The 25042-nt window shown below is 43.1% G+C and overlaps 1 protein-coding gene across 1 annotated transcript in view; it reads right to left on the minus strand.

The window, feature by feature from the left end:
• The window catches only part of Ctnnd2 (catenin delta 2), a 413610-nt gene that overhangs the window by 25444 nt on the left and 363124 nt on the right, over positions 1-25042 (minus strand). The window contains exons 15-16 of the mRNA XM_059276731.1: positions 24148-24358; positions 17579-17663 (exon numbers count right to left, since the gene is read on the minus strand). Of these exons, the coding sequence (XP_059132714.1) occupies positions 17579-17663; positions 24148-24358 (296 nt within the window). The remainder of the gene's footprint in view (positions 1-17578; positions 17664-24147; positions 24359-25042) is intronic.

Raw genomic sequence — 25042 nt, forward strand, 5'->3', positions numbered from 1 at the left:
ACTGCTAGCTTCCATGGTCCTTGTATTCTCTGGTTCTATCCCAAGAATGAGCAGAGCCATATGATCTTTTTGGTATTGTTTTAGTGGAAATGAATCACACAAGAATCTTTTTCTGTTGTTAGTGCATGACATACACACATTTGGGCTGCAAAGCAGCATTGGTTCAGCTGAAATATTTAAGAAGGAAGTCTTCAGCTAGGCTCCCTCAGTGTCAGTGGTTTCTCTAGGCTGCCCAGGTTTCAGTGTCAAGTATATGAACTTGCCTCCTTTTTATCTAGCCTTGAGAGGAATTCTGAAGCATCAATCTATCTGTACAGAGCATGTGGCCCCGCTCTTTTGTCTCTGTTGTTTCAGAAAATACAAGTTCCTGCCCATAGCGAAGACACTCCGCTTTCCCCAGCCACAAACCCTCAGGAGGGCTGGGGATAAAAGGCTGAGAAGGGAGAGCACATCTCATTTCTCATTAGTTGTGCTCCAGTTTCCTTCAAGGTTGGTACAGACACTCACACCCACTCCAACAGTGTGCCTAACACACCGAGGGGCTGGTTCCTGAAGGCATTACCCGGTAGAACCCTTACCGGTTAGGGAACAGTGCCGACAGTCACATTCCAGGTGTGCTAACTATGTCATCCAGAGGGGTGGAGAGCACTTGGGCGAGATGGAATGAGAACCATGGTGTGGGCCTGTGCAGTCTCCCACCTGCCTCCCCCGCATTTACATCAGAAGAGGAAGGGGACTAGGGGGATGAGTTGGCTTAGACCACAGAACAGAATTTACAAGAAGGTAGAAGGAAGAGAATTGTCTCAACAGCTGCTAAAGGGAAAGCTGGAGACTTGGTCTTCAGGATTGAGAAACTGAGGCGACACAGCAATGTTCTCACTAGACAGGTGAGGGTTAGCAGGGCACAGGACTTGGAGTTACTTGTTTGTGGCCTCTCCCCTCTGCTTCTGGAAGGTGAGCTTTGGAGACCATGTCAGATTTGGGTGACGGGTGACAGTGAAGAGCCACAGCCCAGATAAGGTCAATGTTGATGGCCCTGTTCACAACACTCTCTCCTAAGCCAGTTCTGGTGTATTGTTTTCTATGCTTAGAATTTAGATTTGGCAAAGTCTTTTCTTATGATATAGAGACATCTCTGACTGGCATGGGCTTCAGTAAATAGCTGACTTTGACAAAAACACTGTTTATTTACGTAGGGGACATCAGCTGAAACCCAACATACACACTTGACTGTGGTAGCCCACGTATGGCCACTAGCCCTTTTCTTCTTGTTATATAAACAACTCTCAAATTTTCTTCCTCTGATAAGATTTACTTGGCTTCAGAACAAGGATTTCTCAGTGGACATCCAGAAACGACTTGGTGTTGAAGGGACAAATACAAGTTTTTTGCCTTTGCTGTCCTTGAAGGCTCTGCAGTCCATAAAGCCTGTCAATTCTAATTTTCTTTGAGTGACTTGAGACAGAAGGGAACGTGGGTTGCAAATCCTTTGGGCTTTTAGTAACTCAGGCTCGTCTATTCATCAGCCTCATATACTTAGAGCTTGTCACTCACATTCACATCCAAGACTTCTTCACTGGGGAAACAATTGTTCAAGTAATAGTCAAAATACACATTGTAGCTACCTGCTGAAAAAGTCCAGATTGCCCTCACAGATGAAAAAAACGCTTGTTCAAAGATGTGCCATTTTCCAGTTATTTCTGGGTGGAATGAATTCATTAGTGTAACTACATGAAGCAGAGAAAGAGGATATTCAGAATTAGTGGAGTTACCTCCTTCTGTCTGTCTCAAAAGAAAATACTAGTATGGGAACAACAGAGGTGGACTGTTTGATACACAGTCAGTGTGACTGAAGACCAATCCAGATTTTGCCTAGCAATGATACCTTCTGCTGTTTTCTGTTGTAATAATACAAAATTATCTTTATTTTAAAGGTAAAAATGCTTGTTATGGATTCATTTAAGTTAATTCCACCAACAATTCTAGAAGCCATTAGCGTTAAATATTTAAACTAAATGTTAAGGGCCAAAAGGGAGTATTTGCAGTTTAATGCAGAAATAAATACTACCTGACAGACCCCTGGCTTTCATTACTTTGTTTCAGCTCTGCTGCTTTTAAAGAAATTGAATTAAATTGATTTGGGTTTTAAAGGTACAGTATACATAAGGACGTGGCTCTTCTGAAGTACCATCTTTTAAAAGCAAATACTCAGAAATCAATTTTATGAATGCAATTAAATTCTGTTGGGCTAATTCTGAAGACCTATTATCATCAAGAGGATTTGACAAGTTGTAAGGAAATCTATATACTTTAGTTGAACCACCATTACTTACCAGGATTCAACAGTTACCAACAGAAGGAAAACAAAGACCTTAAGAAACCAGAAGAAGATCAAGCCAGCCTCTTTTCTGGTGTCACTTTGGGGACTTTAAATAAAAAAGTGGATTTTCATTTCCTATTTGTGAACAGGATGTCAATGAACACATCCAGGCAAGTATCTGTGGAGCAGGACATGGAGTCCTTTGGGCACTTGCCAAGGAGTGAGGTAGCTGGGTCATAAATGTCTTTCAACAGATGAGTAGAGATGAAAATGTGACACATACAGACAGTGGAACACTCTCCAGCTGTAAAGAAAAATGATAGCATGAAATTGAATAGAAATGGATGGACCTAGAAAAGATCACACTGTGTTAACCCAGACCCAGAAAGACAAATGCCACATGTTCTCTCCTATCTGTGGTTCCTAACTCATCAGATATGAGTAGTATACAGCATGGAGTAGCAACAGACCAGGAAAGTTTAAAGGGATTATATGGGGGTGGAGTCTTGAGAGGGGAACAGCAGGATATAGGTGATATGAAGTGGCAAATACAGTAACTGGGATGGGGCTAAAACCAGGGAGGAGAGAAAGAAACCAATATAGAAGGAGAAGGAGGGACAAATAACACCAAGGTTGTTTGATAAAGCCTCAACAGATAATATTATTTTACGTTTACCTAAAACTATACACAATAGATATGAATGTATGTGTTTGCATACATCTGTGTAAGTGCATGTGTGTATGAGCTGACCCATTTGGACTGACAATGTTCCTCACAAGAACTATAGACTAACAAAATCCCAGTACCAGGGACAAGAAAACTCCTTTTATATAGCTGGTTAGGGAAGTCTAAGTGACTCCCCAAACAATATAGACTATTGCTGTAGCCCTTGGTTGCCTCTCAGGAGTTGAGGGTGGGCCCCTATTGCTGAAGATACCACTTGACATGACAGCACCTTTCCTGTGGCTTAGCTTCTGTGATTTCAGAATAGTCTATTTAGGCTTCCAAGGGAAGGAAGCAATTAAGAGTCCTACCCAGCTGCAACACCTATGAACCACGACAATTACTAGCAGGGCAAGCTATGCATAAAGATGCAATAAATAGCATGCACATGTTGGTGGCAACCAACAGCTGTCTAACTTAAGGCCAACTCAACATGAGGCAAATCTAGGCAGCCTCCCAGGGCTAGTGAGGTCATGGACCTTAGAAAAAGAATCTACTACTGCAACTTTTCTAGACCAGCATAATCCCTTGCTACATTCTAAACCCTATCCTTATACCTACAGATAAATGTAACTACCAACTCTTATCAAAGAAGCTTCTCTTTACAGCAAATGGGGACCATCACAGAAAACCACAGCTGGACACAAAGCAGAGATCACTGGATTGGGGGGAGTCCAGCCCCAACAGATACAGCTACATCACAGTTTCTGCATTTATGGCTCAGAGAACATCGAGGGACAGAAAGACTGTCCGAGCCAGAATTCCAGGAAGTTTGCTGTGAAACAGTCTCTCCTGGAAATGGCTGCTTAAACAAGACCAGAACAAGGGTACTATCAATGGTCATGTTAATGTGGAAGGGGGAAATTTTCCCAGTGTTCCAATTCTAGACAGGATCTTACTCTGTTGCTCAAAAAGGCCTTGAGTTTGTGATCTTCCTGCCTCAGCTTCTGGAATAGCTGAGATTACAGGCTTTATTGCCAAGCATGGGTGAATGGAATCCTGCTAATGGATAGAGACCTACTCAATAGAAGAGATGTTCTTGTGGATGACAGGGATAGCTAAGAGCCTTATAGCATCCTGGTGCCACAGGTACAAAGTGTACTGAATGTTCACGGGGGAAGAACTGACCCACCCACCCACCCACAAAGCCATCAAGAATGGCTACCTGAGCAACAAATTAAATCTCTGTGGTGTTGGATCATTAACCATGAAGGCTGAGGTTGTAGCTGGGAGTCCTCCCCAACTCATCCAGGCAATTTGGCATTTAGAAAGGATTCCAGCAAAGTGTGAGGACAGGTGCCTGGACCACCTGCAAGGGACAGAAGTATAAAATGGACAGAAGTAGAAAGTGGAAAGCTGGGCCCACAGAGAGTGAATTCCAACCTTAATTGGGAAAAGTGTGAGGGAAATATCAGTGTGAACATTAGAGCAGGGTGGTTAGGAGAGGAGATGAAGACAATACAGAGAGAATGTGTCTCTACAGAGCAAGAATGAATGGCAGAGGCTTGTAAAACAGGAATGAGGGAAACAGACATATCCCAGTTCTTTTTCAGAGAAAATGGCTTCAGAATCTCAGACCATGAACAAGAGAAACATATATCTGTTTTGGAATGTGTCCAGAAAAACAAATGTAAAGCATTCAAGAAATAACTGTTGAGAATCACATTCTTAAGCAACAGGGAAAAGAAACCCAGTATGAAAAAACTCACTTAGAAATTTCCAGAATCTAGAGGACAACCAAGGAAATAGGAATTCAGTTGTGTGCTGAATGAATATGGAAATGGCTGTTACTGGTCGGACTGGGAGAGTGGCACTCGGAAATCAGGTGGGAGCTGGGGAAATGGGGCTTCATTGTCTCTCTCAGGAGTGCATGGGAACCATGTCAAGGATGTTTCCCTACCTCAGGACTAATAGCACCAAAAAGAAGCATCAAGATTCCAAATTCTTTGACTTTACTTCTCCTTTGGCCACTGGTAACAATTTCCATATTGTTCACTCTATGACAGATCGTCTGAAGACTTCTTGGTCTTTCTTAGCGCACTGATCTTGCATAGGACTGAGAAACCATGGGTGTGGGTTAGCTGTTAAGGTTGAAGCAACTGGTAACAACTGCAGCCTTCTCACTGAGATGAAAGATGTGGGACAGAGAGCACATTCTTATAAATCCTGAGCACAGACAAAAGGAGTACTAGCTGTGTGCTCTGAAAACTGGCTGCAGGGACTATTGTCTTAAGTGTTATTAGCAGAATGATCCACATGTTGAATGACAGAGGTGAAGTGATTGCTGCTCTTGTGGCTTAAGTTTCAGTTCAAGCCACCGCATGACACACTTCCAAGAATTGTACATGATCTTATGATCATAATCATTTCCTTTTAAACAGGACTTCCCAAATGACATGAGACATGAGGATACAGCCTTTGTATCTAGTGTAGTTTGCTTGTAGAGGTCTAGCAAAAGCCTGAGGTTGATGGACAGTTCTGAATAGCCCAGTGAAGGAGTCCAGACATGAGCTATCCATCAACAGATGGGAGAGGCTCAGTGACGGTATGTCTCCAAGAAAATGACGATACCACTGACCCCAGGAGAGAAGGAGGCAACGTCTGCACAAGTCTCCTAGGCAGAGTAACCAAAGCCAGATGCAACTCTGCTAGCCAGGCTGGCTTTCCTCACCACGGAGTCATTTCTTCCTCTATTTAACCAGCTTGGCAGGCGTGAGATGGGCAAAGGTACAGCATACAAGAGAGAAGATGAGGGACTTAGGGTAGATGTAACATCACCCAGCCTATCCTGATCTGCCAGAAAACAAGTGGTTGAGTTTGAGTTAGTATCACAAAGTGAGCTCCTGTGTGTATATAAACTTACATTTACCTCGTTGACTTTTCTAGTGCTTGATCGAGTCTTTCCCCCACTGCTTTTTGTCTCTGCAATTTTTGACTTAAAACTGTATGGGTGAAGCTTTGTGATAGAGTAGAATTAAAGAGGAAATGTTTAATTTGGGTACAGCTATATGGGTTTCCCTTCCTTGGGGATCTCTCTGAGCAAGAGCTGTAATTTAGTCACTTCTTGTTCAGTAACTGCCACGTGCATCGATTTCCACTTTTGCACAATTGATTTTTGCTACTATTCCCATTTGTGCATTTGATTTTGGACAGATATCATATGATGAGTGTCTGAGAACTGTCTCTTAGAGGTCAAGGGACCTCATGAAGACAGACTTTCTTTGTCAATACAAACATCACCAAGTAAATTCTCAGATTTATGGAGGGGAATGTTTCATAGCTGAGTTTAACCTCAGTCTTTTCTTCTGCTACCCTAACTTGACATCAAGTGATTCAGAAAGAAAACACTTGAAGAGCTACAATTGTAAGCCTTGAGACACAAGCTTTGGGTATTTGCTTGTTTATTTGTTTATAGAACCTGGCCTGAATCTTTGTGTCTTTCTAGTCATTTCTTGGAAAATAATTTGTTTTTAGCATAGTAGAAGGATTAATAAACCCCTGGTGAGCAAGTTCCCTGATAAAAACAACAGCTTTCCAATCTAGGAGTTTAATGTGTTTTTATTGAGGACTTACTGCTTTTCCATCACTATCTTAGATACTCAGAAGGAAAATCTATTAATTCTTAACATGCTAACACAGTGAAGGAAGTATTAACATAATCCTCATCCTTCTTACTGCAAAGCTGAGAATTCAAAGTTTTTGAATTTTGACCTAGCCGTGAATTCCCTTGACAGTATCTCAAAACAGTCTTCTAATTCACACGGGAACCCAGGAGATGAATCTGATGGAGGAGTGTTAAATGTGCCCCGTAAGTTCTGTTTGCACGACCACAACAGCTGGGTCATCTGTGCACAGTGCTCAGAAGACTCCACCAGGCCATGTTACTCTGTCACCCATGGTGGCTTGGGCACTGGAGGCAATCTGCAGCGTTCCCTTGCCTATCCATAATTACTTATTGATTTCTTGTTTTGTCTGTGCAATAGTAGAAACAGCCAATGAAATGCATACAACATCAGGAAGACAAGGGGGGCGGGCACTGTGTGAGAAAGGCTGGGAAGGGCATGGCTCTCCTCTTACCAAAGCTTATTACTTACTTGCTGAATGGCTGATGAAACCTGGGAGTCTATTCTCCCAGGTGATAAAGGGAAGGATACCTAAAATTAGTTATGCTTTGTTTCCCATGTCAATGTCAATAGAAAACCCAGTATCAGTAGTCTAACAAACATGATGTTCCTTAGTTTTCAGCATAGCTAGCTCAGCCTTCTTGGATACAAGAGCTTGCTGTACAAGATATCAATGTTTCCCATGGGGGATGTGGCATTCCTAAAATAAAATACCACATGCCAGAAATATTAGTGGGGGAGGTAATTAATTCATTTCTAATTCCTCTGATTGTCTATAAGAATTTGATTCTGATGTTTGATCTATCTTTGGCTTGCTACTGGACTTTAGGAAAGGATGAGTTAATTCTCATAGGGAGATCGAGTAGTCCATTTTCTCTGGGGTACTTTTGAGTTTCTTAGAATAAAAGTAACGAGCCTCAGTATCACAAAGTTAAACGATTGAAGAATCATCTGTTACCTACGGGCAGGGACTGACCTGTCTCTTCCACGGTGACTGTGGAGGGGTTGTGCTACGGACACAGAAGAGCAGAGGTGTCGACTTTCCACCCCACATGCCTTCTCCACTCGGAAGTACTTTCACTTTGGTGCTAAGCTTCTTGCTACTACTTCTGCCTTGTTTCTGCTAAAAGAATTGTGTCTCAGAAGGCAGACCTGGGCTGACTGTACCTCGAGTTCCAGAACTGAGCTGTAAATCTGTTACCCAGAGAAGGGGCCTGTGTCATCATCCAAGATGACCTGGAATGATTCAGGTTGATAGAGTAGCTGTTCTCAAAATCTACCAACGGCAGCTTAGAGCTCCCACAAAGCCTTGGTTGTACAGATTGGTCCTATTAGGGAAGTCCTGTTAACAACTCATGACCAGATCATGGGTGTTGAGTGAAACCTGGAGAATGACAAGCTTGTCTGTTGAGCTGAAGTGTTGTCCAAAAATGAGGAATGAGTCATATACAGAAAGATGACATGGGGGACCGGAGGACAAGCTGACTGATACATCAGCCTAGGTGCCAACCCCAACCAGGCAGGATTGATTCATTGGCTGATGAAACATTCAGAATCGGTTACAATTCTTTTGTAAGAATCCATTTTGTCACAACCAGAGAGCAAATATGAAGCTCTCATCTGAAATTTTAATGATTAAAATCAATACAGTATTCTACTATGATTGAAGAAGACTGACTCAAAGCCCATGAACTGGCCAGAGAGACACCTCAGTGGGTGAGAAGTCTTGCTGCATACACATGAGGCCATGAGTTCCCGTCCCAGCACATATATAAACAGCCAGCAGTGGCTGTGCACATCCCTGCAACTAATTCCATGGTGGGAGGTGACAGGAGGTTTTCTGGGGCTTTTGGGACATCAGCAAGAGCTCCAGGCTCAATGAGAGACTGTCTCAAAGGAACACGGAAGGGTTAGGATAGCCAAAGTCTTCCTCTAGACTCTGCATGTACACACACATACATATGCCCATACACACACACCTGCCTATACACAGAGGTCCTTATACACACCACACACACACACACACATGCACACACACAGAGGCCCATATACACCCTCCCACATACACACAAACACACATTTACTTAATCCTGTCCAAATCCAAATCCAGGGTCCACAGGAAGAACATGAACACAGAAGGCTTTCAGGCCAGTGAGAACCTGTAGGACACTGCAGTGATTGATCTATCTCATTATTCATTTGTCCAAACCCATAGAATACACACAGCAATAGAGAACGCTCCACGAGACTCTAGGTGATCATGGTGTGTTTATCAACAGAATCAAATACACCACTGTGGTGTCTCATGTTGACAATGGGGGCTTTCCCTGTATGAGAATGGGGGCATATGGGAAATCTGTACCCCCCTTTAGTTTTTGTATGAACCTAAAACCACCTTAAGACACACAAAGGTTTAAACTTCAATAGGGAACAATAAACTTTCCAAAATAACAAAAACCCAGAGTCCAAATGATAAAGAAGCTTACCCTTCAGGCAACTGCTGTGCGTATAACGCGTTGGAAGCAGAACGGGGCTGTGAAATTTAAAACTAACGCCTGTCACCCAGTCTGTGTTCAGGAAGGTCTGCTAAAGTGCTCATGAGCATAATAGCTCATGAAGAAGACCTATGAAACAGTGGTCTACACTGGCCAGGGATGAGATAAGCCCCAGTTTTCTGTTCCATTAAGCTGCAGGCTGCATCTTCACAGACACCAGTAAGAGGAAACTTGAAGTTTGGCACGGAGAGTAATCAACGTAGCTGCGATAAACTAAGAACTGTGACTTCTCATGAAAAGGGAAAGTTAAAAAGCATCTCCATTACTTTCTGCCGGCGACACAGCTTTAGTTTCTTTCATTGATTACAGTCTTATTTCTCAGGCATGCGGATGAGGCCTCTTTCCACAGGCATCTCTTCATCTTGCTTTTTATATAGTTGGGGGATTCTTTCATTTGGTGCTTTTCTTTAGGGTGGATGTTAATTGTTCCAGGGTCGGAGATGAGTGTGATTTCACTGTTTGTGAAGGGATGGATGACTTGCCGTGTTAATAAGTTCACGGTGAAAACTCTCACGCAACAAATATCTGAGCCAGGAGTGGAAACTGTTTCTACCAGAAGCATAAATACTAATGTTGTCATTAAATGGTATAGTGCCAGTTTACTGGAATATGTTTAGTCACAGGTTTATAATACTGAAATATAATTCAAAATGTAAATTAAAAATAATTTATTTAAACTCATCATTTTTAAAACTGTCTTAGGTTACTAAGCAGTGCTCTTACTTTGGATTAAGGAGTTCATAAGCTTTATATAAGGGAGGTAACATCAAAACTATAGGGAGAATGAAGGATGAGATGTGTCTCGGGACAGAATACATACAGATTTAAGGGAAGACCTGAGGGAAGGTCAGCTATAGCTGCATAAGCACTTGCAAGAGATGGGCTGAGCTAGAGAGAGGGCAGGGCTGGTCTTGGGGGGACTCATGAGCCATGTCAAGATATTTAGACACCCTCCTGAGGACCAAGGGGGGCATCCGGAGGCATGAATCACACTGACCCACCCTTTAGAAAGTTTTATTCCTACAGTCCCCTGGAGAGGAGACTGGCAAAGGCCAAGTCTAAAGACAAGAAGCCCTGACAAGAGCTCAGTTCGATGATCCAGCATAGACGAGGCAGCTGTTTATACGATCCTGAATGTCAAAAGAGGTGGGCAGAGGCTGAGGTCTACAGATGAACGGTGGAGCCAGCAATGGTCCCTGGGCACCGATGTGTCGTGTGGTGCTAGTTTATGATGGCAGTGCAGAGGAACCAGGGAGAGCAGCTGAATTTAGGAGGACCAGATCGTCTGGGATTTGACTTCAGTGGGGTACTGCAGAAAAGCTATTTAAATGGGTTGTATAGATGTCTAACGACGTAAAGAGCTAGGGCTAGAGAAACAGACTGCAGGGACAGGCACATTTGGTTAACTGCACCCAGAGGGGTGCATCAGAAGGCATGAATTCTGGCCACTCAGGAAATAAGCACAACAGACAATGAAGTCCCAAGCATCCAGAGCTCAACACACCAAAATGTAAGAAATGAACAGGAAGATGAGCTGCTCAAGGATGGAGAAAATGCAATGGGGAGCCCCAGGCAAGAGGGAGGACTGATGTGCAATGAGAGTTATGAGAAGACTGCTTTTGCTGATTCGTTCCGTAACACTTCAAACTAAAAGCATGTGGGATCAAAGTGGGGACATTTGTGGGGAGGAGGGCAGGGACAAGCTTTGCTTGAACTCATATCTTATTCTTCCTTAGGCTCCACTCTGACCTTCAAAGTAACAGGAGTCTTCTGTATACCTACCCCACCACGCACATGTGCTCAGCATTGACATGAAGCGGAAACAGCCACCCACAAAGCCCATGGAAGTTTGCTTTTCACATTCACATCCTAAAAACCCTGAGCCTGTGGCTTGCTTTACTAAGCCTCCACATGCATGGTTCTTTCTGCCAGTCTCCATTAGAAAGCAATGGCTGGAAGGTGGAGTTTCTTAGGAGAAAGATTGTGGGTAAAGGATAAGGTACCGGCATCTACAGACAGCAGGAGACAGCAGGGGACCACGGGAAAAGGATCAGTGAAAACGGTGATGGAAGTGAATCTTGGTAGTAATCATGACAGAATGAAATCTTCAGCTCCAAGCCCCAGCAGCTTGTGGACACGATGATAGGGTCAGTGTGCACTGAATCACACGAAAAGAATTTTGAATCACCATTAGCCACTCCCTTGGGTATATTACTTTAGTGTGTACAAAACATCTTGATGATTGCTTTCCACTTGTCCATCAATAATCCCAGCCAGGCAGGGGTTATGACTTTTATATCACATATGGGAATATTAAAGATGGAGAGGGCCCAAGGGATACATACATGCCCAAGGACTTTATTGGAGGGAGCAAAGGGTCTTTGATGGAGGTTGAGGAAAGTTCCCAAATCTGATATACGGCAGAAGGATGGGTTTGTGTAAGGATCTCCAGGGTTCTGTAAGCATGCCCAGCTCCCTGGAAAGAAGATTCTGCTGGTAAAACATAAATTGGAGTAGACTATTGGAAGAGGTTAGTTAATACTCTGGCATTTGTCAGGAGTGGGAGAATGGAATACAATCTACTATATCTCTGTGTTGGTGTGAAGTTTGGTGCAACTTGGGTCTGCTTACAGTCTTGGCAATAGATCTACCTGAGGTCACGATGACAGGAAATGGTAGGGCTGTGTCTTTGACCTTGGGCCATTTGATTCTGAGTCTACTACTCTTTCTATTTTTTCAAGTAATACAACAAGGCTTTCAGACATGAATCTGCTGACAAACATTGTTAGTAGACATTCAGTGCCTGGCACCAGGGAAACCTAGCCTCCCTCTGTCTCCTCTGTCTCATAGAAACATGAAGCCCATATTCCTTCAGGAAAGTTCTATCACAAGACAGATGTGAAAGGACTTGTATGCCCATGGTCACGAGTTATAGCAGTGGTAAAGGCTCAGGCTATCCTAGTGTATTAAAACTCAGAGCGTCTAGCCACCAGTTGTGACCTCCTGGAGACAGATGACTCTTCTGTCACAGAGATGAGAAGTTGAACTTGCTCAGTGTGGCTTGAAGGCAGAAGTTGCAGATAAAGAGATGTGTGCCTAATATAGGTGCAGAGTTCTGGTTAATTGAAGCTACCTTGAAGTAGAATAATATGCTTCGCTAGGTCAGGTTGGCAATCAACACTAGGTGTAGCTGAAAAATAGAAATGACGCTGGAGCCTAGACTGGCCTTCTGTCACAGAGTTTTCAAAGGGCTTATGGCCAACCACTTCTCTGGGACACCCCAGCAGCCGAGTGTAGGCCCAGGCTGAGTCCTAGCTCCCTGCGTATGAGCAGGAGCTCAGCAGCTTCCTACTCTTTGCCTGCCCAGCTCTCTCTTTCACTGCTGGTCAAAATGAGGAGGGGAGGGAGGCAAGTCAATAAGCTTTACTTGCACAAAAAAAATCGAATCTACAGTGTGTGGCAGAGCAGCACGAGAAACCAGTGGGTTCCTGCCTGATCTTGGTCCATGGCAGGAGAAGAAGCCTACTTAAGTAGATCATCTATAGCTAAGCTGTCTCGTTAGTGACTTCGTTAACATCTCATTCTATTTCTTAGTGATGTCACGTGAATAGATCACCAAGAGCACATAGAATTTAGACAGCTGTTTTTGTATTTTTATGCCCTCCTCACAAGTTTATTTTCTCTTCCCCAAGCCACCCATCATAAGACTCCCCAAACACAGTCAAACACAAGCACTCCTTTTTGTCAGGGGGCTTGTTTTCAGTCCCAAGTTTCCAGAGGGACAGGCAGTGCTGACCTCCTGTGTATCTAGCAGGCTCACAAATCCCCTTCATGGCTTTTGTGAACCATCCACCAGCCATTCACAAATGATAAGGGATTTTACAGTCCTATGCAGGGCTGGCTGAACATAAGGGCTGTTTAGAAAAGCTGATGCTTTATATAACCATGATATCCTCTGCTCATTTTTCCAAAAGTGGATAATCCAGATGGGCTTCACTCAAGTTTAAGGTTCAGATAACACCAATGCGTTTTGGGGCACCAAATGCATCATGAATAAGCCACAGTTTTGTTTTGGTCAGAACCCACATAGCCAAAGTATTCTAGCTGATTAAATTTGTCTCTTAAAATAAAGCAGTTGAGCTAATGATAAGCGTGTCTGGCCTTTGTGTAACTGAAACCAGTGATGCATATAGCCATGATTGGGTCCCATACATCCCAAATTCCATCTCCCAATTATGTTTTCCCTCTTCTAATGCCCTTATCCCAAACTCCTAATTATACAAAATTTTAAACATTCTTCAAGATTTAGCTTTATAATTTTCTTCCCTTTGATCCGCGCTTTAACTCCTAAAGTATATTATTCAGAAAGTAATAGAATAGCCAACAATGGCTCCATCTTTCACACTTGCTCACAGTCATGGCCTCTGTGTCTTAAGTTTTCCTTGTAGCCCTTCATTTACTGATCTCTAATAGATTCTAATAAGTAGATCTGAAATAAGGATAATTAAAAGATATGGATCACACAGCTTTCAGCGGTATGCAAATGGTCAATGAAGAACAGAACAGAAATCGGCCTCCCTGCCGATTAAAGACAATTGAAGAGGAAGAATGAACTGAGCTTTTCTGCAGGTCTTTCAAAGGGAAAGTGATTATGAATGTGGGGCTTTATCAGGAGAGCTCATGACATTGAGCTCAGAGGTCCCTGTTTCATTTCACAACTGCATAATTTGGAAATGATTAAGAACAGCTCTTTCTCAACATTTTCTAATCAGGGGCCAACTAAAAACATCACATTGATTTCTCCAGCCCATCCTTCTTGAATGTGCTCATATGAAACACATTTTAAACCATCTCAGCTCTCGAGTTTTAGCTCCATTAAATTTCTGTCAACACATTCTTTTTTTTGTGGAAATAGAAAGACAATTACACGTTTTGAACTCTACTACCAACAAAGAAAAAAAAAAAAAGCCCTAAAGTGCAAAGCTCACAAACCATTCAGTAAACAGCTGGAGGGTGTCCCAAAGCAGAGGAGCGGAAGTGTCTCCTGGAGCTTGGAACTACCAGCTTCACCTCAATTTACCAGGTGATCATCATGTCTGCCCACTGCCTAACTCCACCCTGTCTGCCCACTGCTCAGCTAGATGTCTGCCCACTGCTAAGCTGCATGTCTGCCTACTGCTTAGCTCCACCCTGTCTGTCCACTGCTTAGCTCCACCCTGTCTGCCCACTGCCTAGCTCCACTCTGTCTGCCCACTGCTAAGCTGCATGTCTGCCCACTGCTAAGCTGCATGTCTGCCTACTGCTTAGCTCCACCCTGTCTGTCCACTGCTTAGCTCAATGACCTTTTCTGAGGGAGATTTCACTTGGCTTCTGGACAAGCCCAAGAAAGGAGCTGAGCAGAGACCATGGGGGTCAGAATTTCATGCAAAACAGGATAGAACCTCCAAACACTCTCTCACCTTTAAAAGGAAAATATTTAGAAACGTTTATCACCAATCTGGAATAGTCCCCTAACTCGTAATGTTACAATCTCTGCGTCAAATTAAGCATGCCATGTCTAGAAACACAGGAAAACTTGGAAAGAGCAAGGCAGAAGTTAAATTTTATAAACCTAAAGTGTAAAGAACTAGGTGTTTAAGGGAAGAAGAAGGTCCCGTGGGGAAATCTGAAAATAGACTAAGACACAGGAGGACCAGGGATTGAATATTTTACCTTCCCCCACAGGCTTAGATAAAGACAGAATGTGCCTCTGGCAAGATGGGTCTCGGGCCTTTTGATGTGAGACAAGGTGTGACCTCACATCCCTGCCCAAGGAGCTGGCGGCATGGCATGCAGGGGCTGGCGGCTAGGGATGCACACAGCGGTGCTGGCTCTCTCAGCAGGAGCGTCTTTGGCTGTGGTAGAAGGAAGCCACCCTCCCCACCCCCCCCACCCCGTTTCCCAGGCCAGCTTTTCCTTTCTAAACCCTGGTGTTCTTTGTGTGTTTATGATGTACCCCACCTCTACTTACTAATGAAATTTTAATTCTTCACACTTGCTCAGATAGGAATAGAAAAAACAAAACAGTCCCGGGAAGACATTGTTAAGAATGCCTGCCTGACCCCCAGCTCCTAAAATTCTTCAGTAGAACTCAGCCATGATGTGCAGAGCCAACATCTCTAGAAGTGGTGTGGCGATATTTTATTTGTATGTTAATAAATAAAGTTTGCCTGGAGAGCGGAGGAAATAGCAAGCCGTTTCAAGTAAACACAGAAGTCAGGCAGTGGTAGCACACGCCCTTAATCCAATCACTTGGCAGGCAGGGTCTCTGTGTGTTCAAGGCCATACTAGGGAACAGAGCCAAGCAGTGGTGACACATGCCTTTAATCCCAGCACCAACCATAGAGACCTAGAGGTCTGTATAGACAGGCAGTGACAAGGAAGTGAGGTAGCTGGGCTGAGCCAATGAGAGGGCAGAACAGCAAGGCAATAAGGGTGCAGGTAGATAGGAAGTAACTCACTTTGGAAGCTATAGTGTGGTAAGCTAAGATTAGCTGGTGGCTATTCCTATTTCCCTGATCTCTAAGGCTTTCACCCCTAAATTTGGCTCCGTGTTTTTTATTTAACAAGACCACTTAGAAATTTGTCTACAAAGTGGTACTCTTTAGGTTTTAGTTTTGAACCACATTTAGAGTGAAGATGCTTTTAAATGCAAACTATGAATTCCTACTTGCCCCACAAGTACACAGAATGAATGCCAAGCCTCCTGTGGTTTACAGAGGTCAGAGAGACCTTCATCTCCATCCGCTGGGCAGCCATGTGCTAAGGCCGCTACTGTATCTTGTAGGTAATTTTTTTTCAGCTGCCATATTGTTTGATCTCTCAATTGCTCCTGAACCATTTATTTTTCCTGTGTCTCCTCTGTAATTACTTGTTCAAATTTGTTGATACTTTCTAATTTTTTTTCTAAATCTCTAAATTTATGACTTTTTGGTCTACTTTGGAATACATGAGCTCTAGAAAAAAGTAGTACTTTGCTGTGGGATGTATGGCAAATGTGTTGCTGATTAATCAATAAAACACTGGCCGTTGGCTAGGCAGGAAGTATAGGCGGGGCAAGGAGGAGAATAAAGCTGGGAAGTGGAAGGCTGAGTCGGAGAGACACTGCCAGCCGCCACGATGAGAAACAGCTTGTGAAGATGCCGGTAAGCCACGAGCCATGTGGCAAGGTATAGATTAAAGGAAATGGATTAATTTAAGCTATAAGAACAGTTAGCAAGAAGCCTGCCACGGCCATACAGTTTGAAAGCAACATAAGTCTCTGTGTTTACTTGGTCGGGTCTGAGAGGCTGTGGGACTGGCAGGTGAAAGAGATTTGCCCTGACTGTGGGCCAGGCAGGAAAACTCCAGCTACAGTACTTTTCTCTAATAAAGTGAATTAGTATTATTCAAAATATTGTATATAAGGCATTTCAAAAAAGTAGGTGGGTGAATCTTGAATTTTTTTACCATAAAGAATGATACATGCTTAAGAGAATAGATGAGGTAAATATCTTGAGTGGTCCAATAACCAATGGATACACGTATTGAACCAGTATGTTGCAGTCTATAAATGAGTATATGTATTATGTGTTAATTAAAAATGGAAGAGGAGGATGGAGAGGTGTCTCGGTCGTTCAAATCACTCTTTACTCTTCAAAGGACCTTGGCTCTTTTTCTAGCACCCACACGGAGGCTCACAATCTCCCGTAAATCTAGATTCAGGGGATTTGATGTCTTCTGACCTCTGTGATATCCTACATCCATGTGGCATTCATACATACACTCAGGCACATAGATAAACACTCACACATAAACAAATGAATAAGCAAATGAATATTTGAAAATAAAAGAAATCATAGGGCCAGTGAGATGGCTCAGCAGGCAAAGCTTTTTGCCAAGCAAGTCCTGAGACGTGTGCTCAGTTCTTGGAACCTACATAAAGGTGGAAGAGGGACCCAACCCTGTGAGTTGTTCTCTGATCTCCATATGTACACCATGGCATATGTGTCCATATACATCACACACACACTAGTAATGACTATGATGACAAATAAAAATAATTGAAAAGAAATTATAGGCTCTTAGGGAATCAAAAAGATGATATGGTATAAGATTGTGTAAGTTTGGATCTCTTTAGTCAAGAAGGCTCACATTTTGGTATCTTGGTATACGGATAGAAACTTTCTCTTCTCTTGTTTCAGCTACCAAGGCTTTTGGACAAACACCCACTATATCTGGGATGCTTCTTGTTATGATCATATTTGGCGCCCTTGGGCCTGAAACCTGTGAGCTCAGGAGCCTCAGGTTTGGTTTTTTTTTTAAAAGCCATCCATACCTTTTTGTACAGACTCCTCAGATCTCGATACTGCCACATGCTGTTGAGGACCTGAGATGCAGCCTTGACCACCTTTGGAGAGTGCCTGATAAAGAAAAGACAGAAAATGCACATGATGAATGCCATTTTGGTTTGGAACCACAGTGTCTTGTCAGGAAACATCAAAGTCTACATCCTCTTGGTTTTTCTCTTCAGTACAGTACTGTTTTCCTAGTCCCCATTCTTCTCAATGGCATATCTGGAAGACGACAGCAGGAAGGCACTAGAGTTTGGTAAAGAAATGCCAAAAACACAACCAGCAGAACCGTGACATTTAGGGAGAAAGCATATATAGTCTCTAATCATATAAAATGGAAGGGAAATATGAAAAAAAAGTGATTCAGTAGCACTGACTGAATCTAGGAATTTTTATACCAGTAATAAGAGAAACGGAGACACCCATATCCCCAGGGCACAAATGCAGGTATGGGGCCGGCACACTGACCTGTGTGAAGACAGGCAATTGCTTCTTGTTGCCTGTGGATGCTAAGCAAACACACACACACACACACACACACACACACACACACACACACACACACGTTATCATGGATACCTAAGAATGCCCATGAACAAGAATCTACGAAGCCCTGTGTGCTCCTCAAGTTTGGTACTTGGGATCAAGGTCACAGAAACTCACAATCATAGCTTATTGACTTTTTCTCAGATTGTGCCTTTGTAATTGTTATGAAGACACAACTCTCACCTTTGGTCAATGCCAATCTGCATGTCAAAACAGAGACTAGGTCAGTATAGCCATATTGATTTAATCCCATCAGATTCTTGTGTAGCATGAATCTTAAAAGGTCTTATTAATAAAAACAAACCTGGAGCCAGGTATTGGGATGAATGCTGGAAGATCAGAGAAGCAGAACAAGCCACAGCCACCTCACCTTGCCAATTTCTCAGCTGATCCTGTTGCCTCAGACTGGAAGCCTCTGAGTCCTCATCCAGAATGAATCTCAGCTGAACTGCTGCTAAAAAGCCTAAAAGCTTAATCAGGCCTAGTTCCTTGTCCTCATGTCTTAAATATCTATATGCTTTCTGCCATCACTTTCTGGGATTAAAGGCTCTTGTTACAATGCCTGGCTATTTCCAGTATGATTTTGAACTCACAGAGATCCAGATGGATCTCTGCCTCTGGAATGCTAGGATTAAAGGCATGTGTGCCACCATTTTCTGGCCTCTATATCTAGTGGCTGTTCTGTTCTCTGTCCCCAGATAAGTTTATTAGGGTGCACAATATTTTGGGGAACACAATATCACCACATTCTTGAAAGTCGCTTTGACTAGTGCTTGGCTTAGAGGAGGTACTAACTACTTGCAGACACTTAATTCTAAAAATGGTTTCACCACCAGCTGCATAATTCGAGTGGCAACCATTGAAATGGTCTACCTTAGGGGCCAGGTCACTTTTTCTGTAAGGAGTAAGATAGTTTGCAGAGGGCGTATGGTTGGTGGTCATAGTTACTCAGTTAACTGTCACTAGCAAGAAGAATGTGGCTGTGTTTCCGTACATACAACACTATATATACGCAAAACAAGAAGAAGGTATAATCTGGGCTGTGGGCTCCAGTTGTGGGTCTGTGGTCCCTGGGACTACTGGTGTTGGCCAGGATGTTACAAGTAATGAGGCCTCTAAAGCAATGGATAGTCCAGAAACTAACTGGTATGGTTGACAGGTCCACTGAAAACAGTCTCTGAAGTGGGACCAAAAATGTCTTTGACTCTTACTACCTTTCTGTCTGCTTTTCCTAAAGAGTCAGAGGACCAGGACACCTGCTTCTAGATAGGGTGCCATAGTAATGACAGGGATGCTGTACTCATGAAATCTCAACAACATGGCGACCTAAGCTAGACCTGCACAAATGACAACACCATTGACAAGCCAGTGTGGATGGGGGGGGGTCTCACAGGGTCCCACCCCTACATGAAGAGCTGTAGGCAACTCATGGCTGCTGAGAGACAGTGAATCAGTTTTTGTCAGGAGCAAGTTCCCTGGTAAGTTCTCCATTCCCCACCGGCCAGCCCTAAATATGGACATAAGAGCGACCCTAAATGGATGCAGATCACACATCCAAACCCTCTCTGTCTCTCTCTGTCTCTCTCTGTCTCTCTCTCCTCCCTCCCTCCTTCCCTCCCTCCCTCTCTCTCTCTTTCTCTCTCTCTCTCTCTCTCTCTCTCTCACACATACACACACACACACTCTCTCTCTCATACACACACACACACACACACACACACACACACACACGCAACAATAAAAATTATAGGAGTCTTAAGAGATCATGAATTTGAGAGGGGGTTGCAGGGATTTGGAGTTTGGAAGAGGGAGAGGAAGGGTGGAATTGTACACACTCATGTATGAAATTCTCAAAACATTAAATAAAAATATATATTTGAAATTAAAAAAGGCTTTGAAATGCAAAGGAAGCAGATGGTAGATGGGCTGGGGTGGGCTTGGATTTAAGAGCTGAAATAAATGAATGTTTATGATAGGCCTTCTCTAATGAAATCATGGAATGTCAGGACATGCGGATAGCATGGCTGCTGCTTTTCTGGGTCTTTATGCTTCTAATTTATGCGAGCTGAGGTTAGAGCCTCTCCATCCATTTACTCAAGAGCAAGTGACAGCTACCTGTTTCTGAGAAACAGTCCAACTGCAGCCGTACTGTAACAAAAAACCCAAGGTCCTAGGAACTCCACTTTTCTCCCTAAAACATTAGCTACAATAAGGTAGCATTTATTTTATTTCATTAAAATGAATGGATGTTTAATTATTCTATAATTTATGGTAGTATCATGCTCCAGCTATAGTTTGAAATTCCTGTAACTTAGAGAGAAATTTAAACCTTTTCATGGCCTTGTGTGATCAAGGTTACACAAAGACTAAATGCTCTTGTTGTGTTTCACCCCTGGATATTTGTCTCTGGCAATGCCCAGGCAACCCTGGAGGAACATTATTAGCATTCAGGTGGTGGTGGTGTGGCTGACACACTTAGCATGAAAAATTCCTCTGACACAGTGTAATTTGTTTTGTTGTTTCAACTTCTTGCTTAGTTACAAAGTAGAGACTGTATGAAAAGCAGTTTAGCCTCTCAATTAAAACGCCAGTGTGAAACGGTGTAACAATGACATGAAGGTCAAAAGGAACACTGGCCTCTTCTTAGTCTTTACTTTGGTTCCTGCCACTAGACTGATGTCATAAAAATATCTGCTTGAAAAGCTGTAACTGTCAACTGAAGGACTAGAACAATTCAATGTTCCTAAGTGATTATAACCCGAGCCTGAGCACATAGCTCTCGACTGACAAGTAACAGTTCAGACTGTTAATAGCTTCTCTGCCTTATGATAAACACAACGACACATTCAACATGATTTCCCATATAACTGTTGAAATCACGAAAATGGATAGCAGGGACATGATAGAATGTCTATAATGTGTGTTTAAAAATTGTATGAAAATAGTCAGTCATCAGACTTTAAAACGGTGTACATTCGGCTCCTGTAAGTGTTGATAACAATTACATAGTGCTTCGATCTTTATGGGAGCTGTCAAATCAGGGGTGGCTGAAGATGTCTGATGGTGCAATTCCTCATGGAGTACCCATGGTGCATCCCAGAGTACCAGTTGCTTTGAATGTCTTCCCAGTACCACAGGGGTGCAGTTCCAATGCACTGTGGTGCCTTACAAGTCTGATTTGTTCACATCACTACATGGTTAGGCTTGCTCATACTTAGAAGTCAAAGGTACAAATATTTAAACCCTGAGGACCACAGCTGGGCATATGTGCGTTTTCTTCTGTGTTTTTGTTTGTTTACTTTGTCATGTGTGTTCCTATGCTGTTACAAATAAAATCAGATTTGAACTGAACGTAGTTCTAGGAGCGAGTTTTTAAGAGCAATTTAGTGTGGGCATATTTGTGATAGTTATATAGGATAGCCGGAATGAACCGGTATTTATACTATGTTATTGGCTCCCCAGCTCAAAAGTTCTACTCCTGAAAAGATTTTCTGATTTGTTAAAACACACCGAGAGGTCCAAGGGAATCTTAATGCTGGCGGTTACCACAGGACTGAGCAACGAATAGGAGTGGCACGCTGAGAATCAGAGCAATTCTCCTGGACTCATTTGGTTTCAAAAGCAGTGAAAAGCAATTATAAACTAAAGTGTAGGTAAGAAACGAGACGTTATAAAAACCTTGATTTGACCCTCCAACTGTTCAGTATATTCATATACAAAAGAGATAAACCACATGAAAAACAGAAGGGCCAACTCAGCGTGAGAACTGTAATTGTAAGAGACCTGATTCAGTTCAATTTAACACTTGTTATTAAAGTCACAACTCCAGGCTGTTGACAAAGAAAAAAAAAGATAAGGAACGATTAGATGAAATGAGTGACTGTCCATGAAGAAATATTTAGTCAAAGGACACTCGTGAGATCACCTACAGATGAAAAACATCTGCCCCTTTTAACAACCAAGTCTGGACCACACCTTACAGGGCAATTTAGTAGGTCACCAATGAGGAGTCACATTGTTTCATGGGTGATTTTTCCAAAAAGACTTTAAAATAGTTTCACCAACTAGTTTTCTTTGGCCATAAGACTGACCACAGCATCTTTTCTAAACTCAGACAACCGAAAGGACTTGATAGATGTCCAATCATCTACTCCCAGATTTCTTGTCCTTAAATTCAGAGAATGTACTTTAACCTTGAGATGTCTCATAAATACAGCAAATAGAGTGCTCCTGTCAACTGTGGTTTTATTGTTTCTTTAAGTGTGTATGCTTTTAAAAAAAACAGTAACAACAATAATATACTGGGCTCACAATGCCCAAGGCAAGTAAGCATTTCTTTTCCTTGAGACCCACAGGTCTGCTGAAACTACATGAAGAAGAAAACTACGCAACTTCCTACCTGTGAACTATGGTGTTTTATTTTCAGACAGAACATCACGAGTTGTATATAATTCAAATCCCAAATCTACATTGCACAATTGCCCAAGTCCAATGGGCTTCGTTCCTTGACACAAGAACATATTCAAATCTAATGTTGAATTGCTGAATGGACCTATTTAAGAATCTCAGGGTATTTAAAAACCTCCCCCGAAACTTTTAGAACACATTGCCAATAACCCGAGTTAAATGAAATAATGAGACAGAGTTTCCAGAGAGTCTCAAAGAGCATACCTCACCCTCTCTAATAACAAAAGAAAAATTAATTATTTAGCATTTAGGTGTAAAGGAATGGGAGGCAGGGAATAAAACGGCAAGAAGTCGGCAGGCCCTTGATAATAAAAAGTTTACCCATTTAATCTTCTTTGATTACACTGAGGGACTTCCAGAAGACAAAATTTAATTAAGGGTAGTGAAGGTTTCTGTAAAGGTTGATATACTAGCTGATACACTAACATCCTGGCTGATGAAGGTTTTTTTTTTAGTTGCATACAGTAAGATCCCCTTGATTCTTAAATCACAAGGAACATCCCCACATATGGAGGAGGTGCAATGGCTTGGAGACCAAATTGCTTCTTCTTCTTCTTTTTTTTTTAATTTTACATATCAGCTACGGATTCCCCTGTCCTCCCTCCTCCAGTCCTCCCCACCCTCCCCCAGCTCACCCCCCATTCCCATCTCCTCCAGGGCAAGGACTCCCCTGGGGATTCAGCTCGGCCTGGTAGATTCAATGGAGGGAGGTCCAGTCCCCTCCTCTGGGGCCTATGCAAGCTGCTTCTTTTTGTTCCCTTTGGCTGGAAGCCCTTCTTTGCACTCTGCTCTCTGCCTGGGGAGTTTCTACTTATCTCTTCAGGTTTGATGATCCCTGATTCCAGGAAGGGTATCAGGACAGGCCTGCCTTCAGTTTTAGGTTAGAAAGCAAGGGCATAGTAACTTGTTAAATTAAATTACCTGCCCAGAATCTCACAGCGAGTAAAGGAGAAGGCTAGATTCGAATTTAGTTCTCTCTGACTCTGTAGGAAGGACACAGCGAGAAAACTCCTATGTGATGACTTGGAACACAGAGCCAAAGGACATGGGTCCATTGATACAGGGACGTTCAACCACAGAGGAGGCACAACAGCAGGAAGACAATGCCACGTTTGCAGGCTAAGCTGGTTGGCTGCCCTGTGAAGGAACTCTGATTGCAGGATGGGACATGAAGTCTTCCTTAGCAATGCAAAAACAATGCCACCCCTGACTTACTCCAGGGCAAAGACAATGCCACCCCTGACTTACTCCAGGGCAAAGACAATGCCACCCCTGACTTACTCCAGGGCAAAGACAATGCCACCCCTGACTTACTCTAGGGCAAAGACAATGCCACCCCTGACTTACTCCAGGGCAAAGACAATGCCACCCCTGACTTACTCTAGGGCAAAGACAATGCCACCCCTGACTTACTCTAGGGCAAAGACAATGCCACTCCTGACTTACTCCAGGGCAAAGACAATGCCACCCCTGACTTACTCCAGGGCAAAGACAATACCACCCCTGACATCAATGCACAGACAATGCCGCCCCGACTTACTTATCTCCTTTGCTTTTGGAGATGCCGACCAACTTCTCGATGCCACCGGCATCCCGTAAGGCCTTGGCGTTCTCCATGTTCTTGGTGATCACTTCGTGCAGGGTGCAGCACACGGCCGTCACGGTGTCGTCTGACATGGCCTTGCTCCCTGCGTTGTTACTGTTGTTCCCTCCAGGAAGCCGGTGGACCAGGTCTCGCATGGCGTATTTGCCTTTAGAGAAGAAAAGGGAGGGGACAGTTTAGGAACGGTGAAGGCAGAAGAAGATGAACGGTGGAGAGACGGGAACAGAGGAGAAACGAGGATGCATGAAGGCACTGTGTGTCAATCAAATACACACACAGAAGGCACAGTACTGCTGCCCAGTGTCCACTGGGTCCAGGACCTCCTCACTACCACACTGTAGATACCCAAATCTATGGAAGCCCAGGTCTCACATAAAGTAGCACATGTGCATCCTTCCTCATACTTTAAATCACTTGTCCATCACTTCTCTTACTCAACCCAACATAAATGCTGTGTACGACTAAATGATGTCATACGACTAAAAAGAAAAACTCAGCATGTGACTAACGTACATGAATATTAATCAAATAATTTTGATATGCAGGTGGATGAATCCTGGCTGAGGAATACACAGTACAGAGAATCGACTGTACTTGCTCATGGCAAAGGCCAAGGGTCTGGTAGTCCATAGACGTAGGACTGGGTGTCTTTGGGAGTGACTTTATGGCTCTAACCTTCAGTGATTTCAGTTTTTAAAGCAAGAACAATAATGATACAAAATCTGTAAGATTATTTAAAAGATGAAATGAGGAAACCCATGGGAAGCATTTATTTCATGATTAAGAAAGGCCACAGCCTCAACAGATGTCACGTTGATATCCACGGAAGTAA

The sequence above is a fragment of the Peromyscus eremicus genome, chromosome 11 (assembly GCF_949786415.1).
Source record: "Peromyscus eremicus chromosome 11, PerEre_H2_v1, whole genome shotgun sequence".
Classification (NCBI taxonomy): domain Eukaryota; kingdom Metazoa; phylum Chordata; class Mammalia; order Rodentia; family Cricetidae; genus Peromyscus; species Peromyscus eremicus.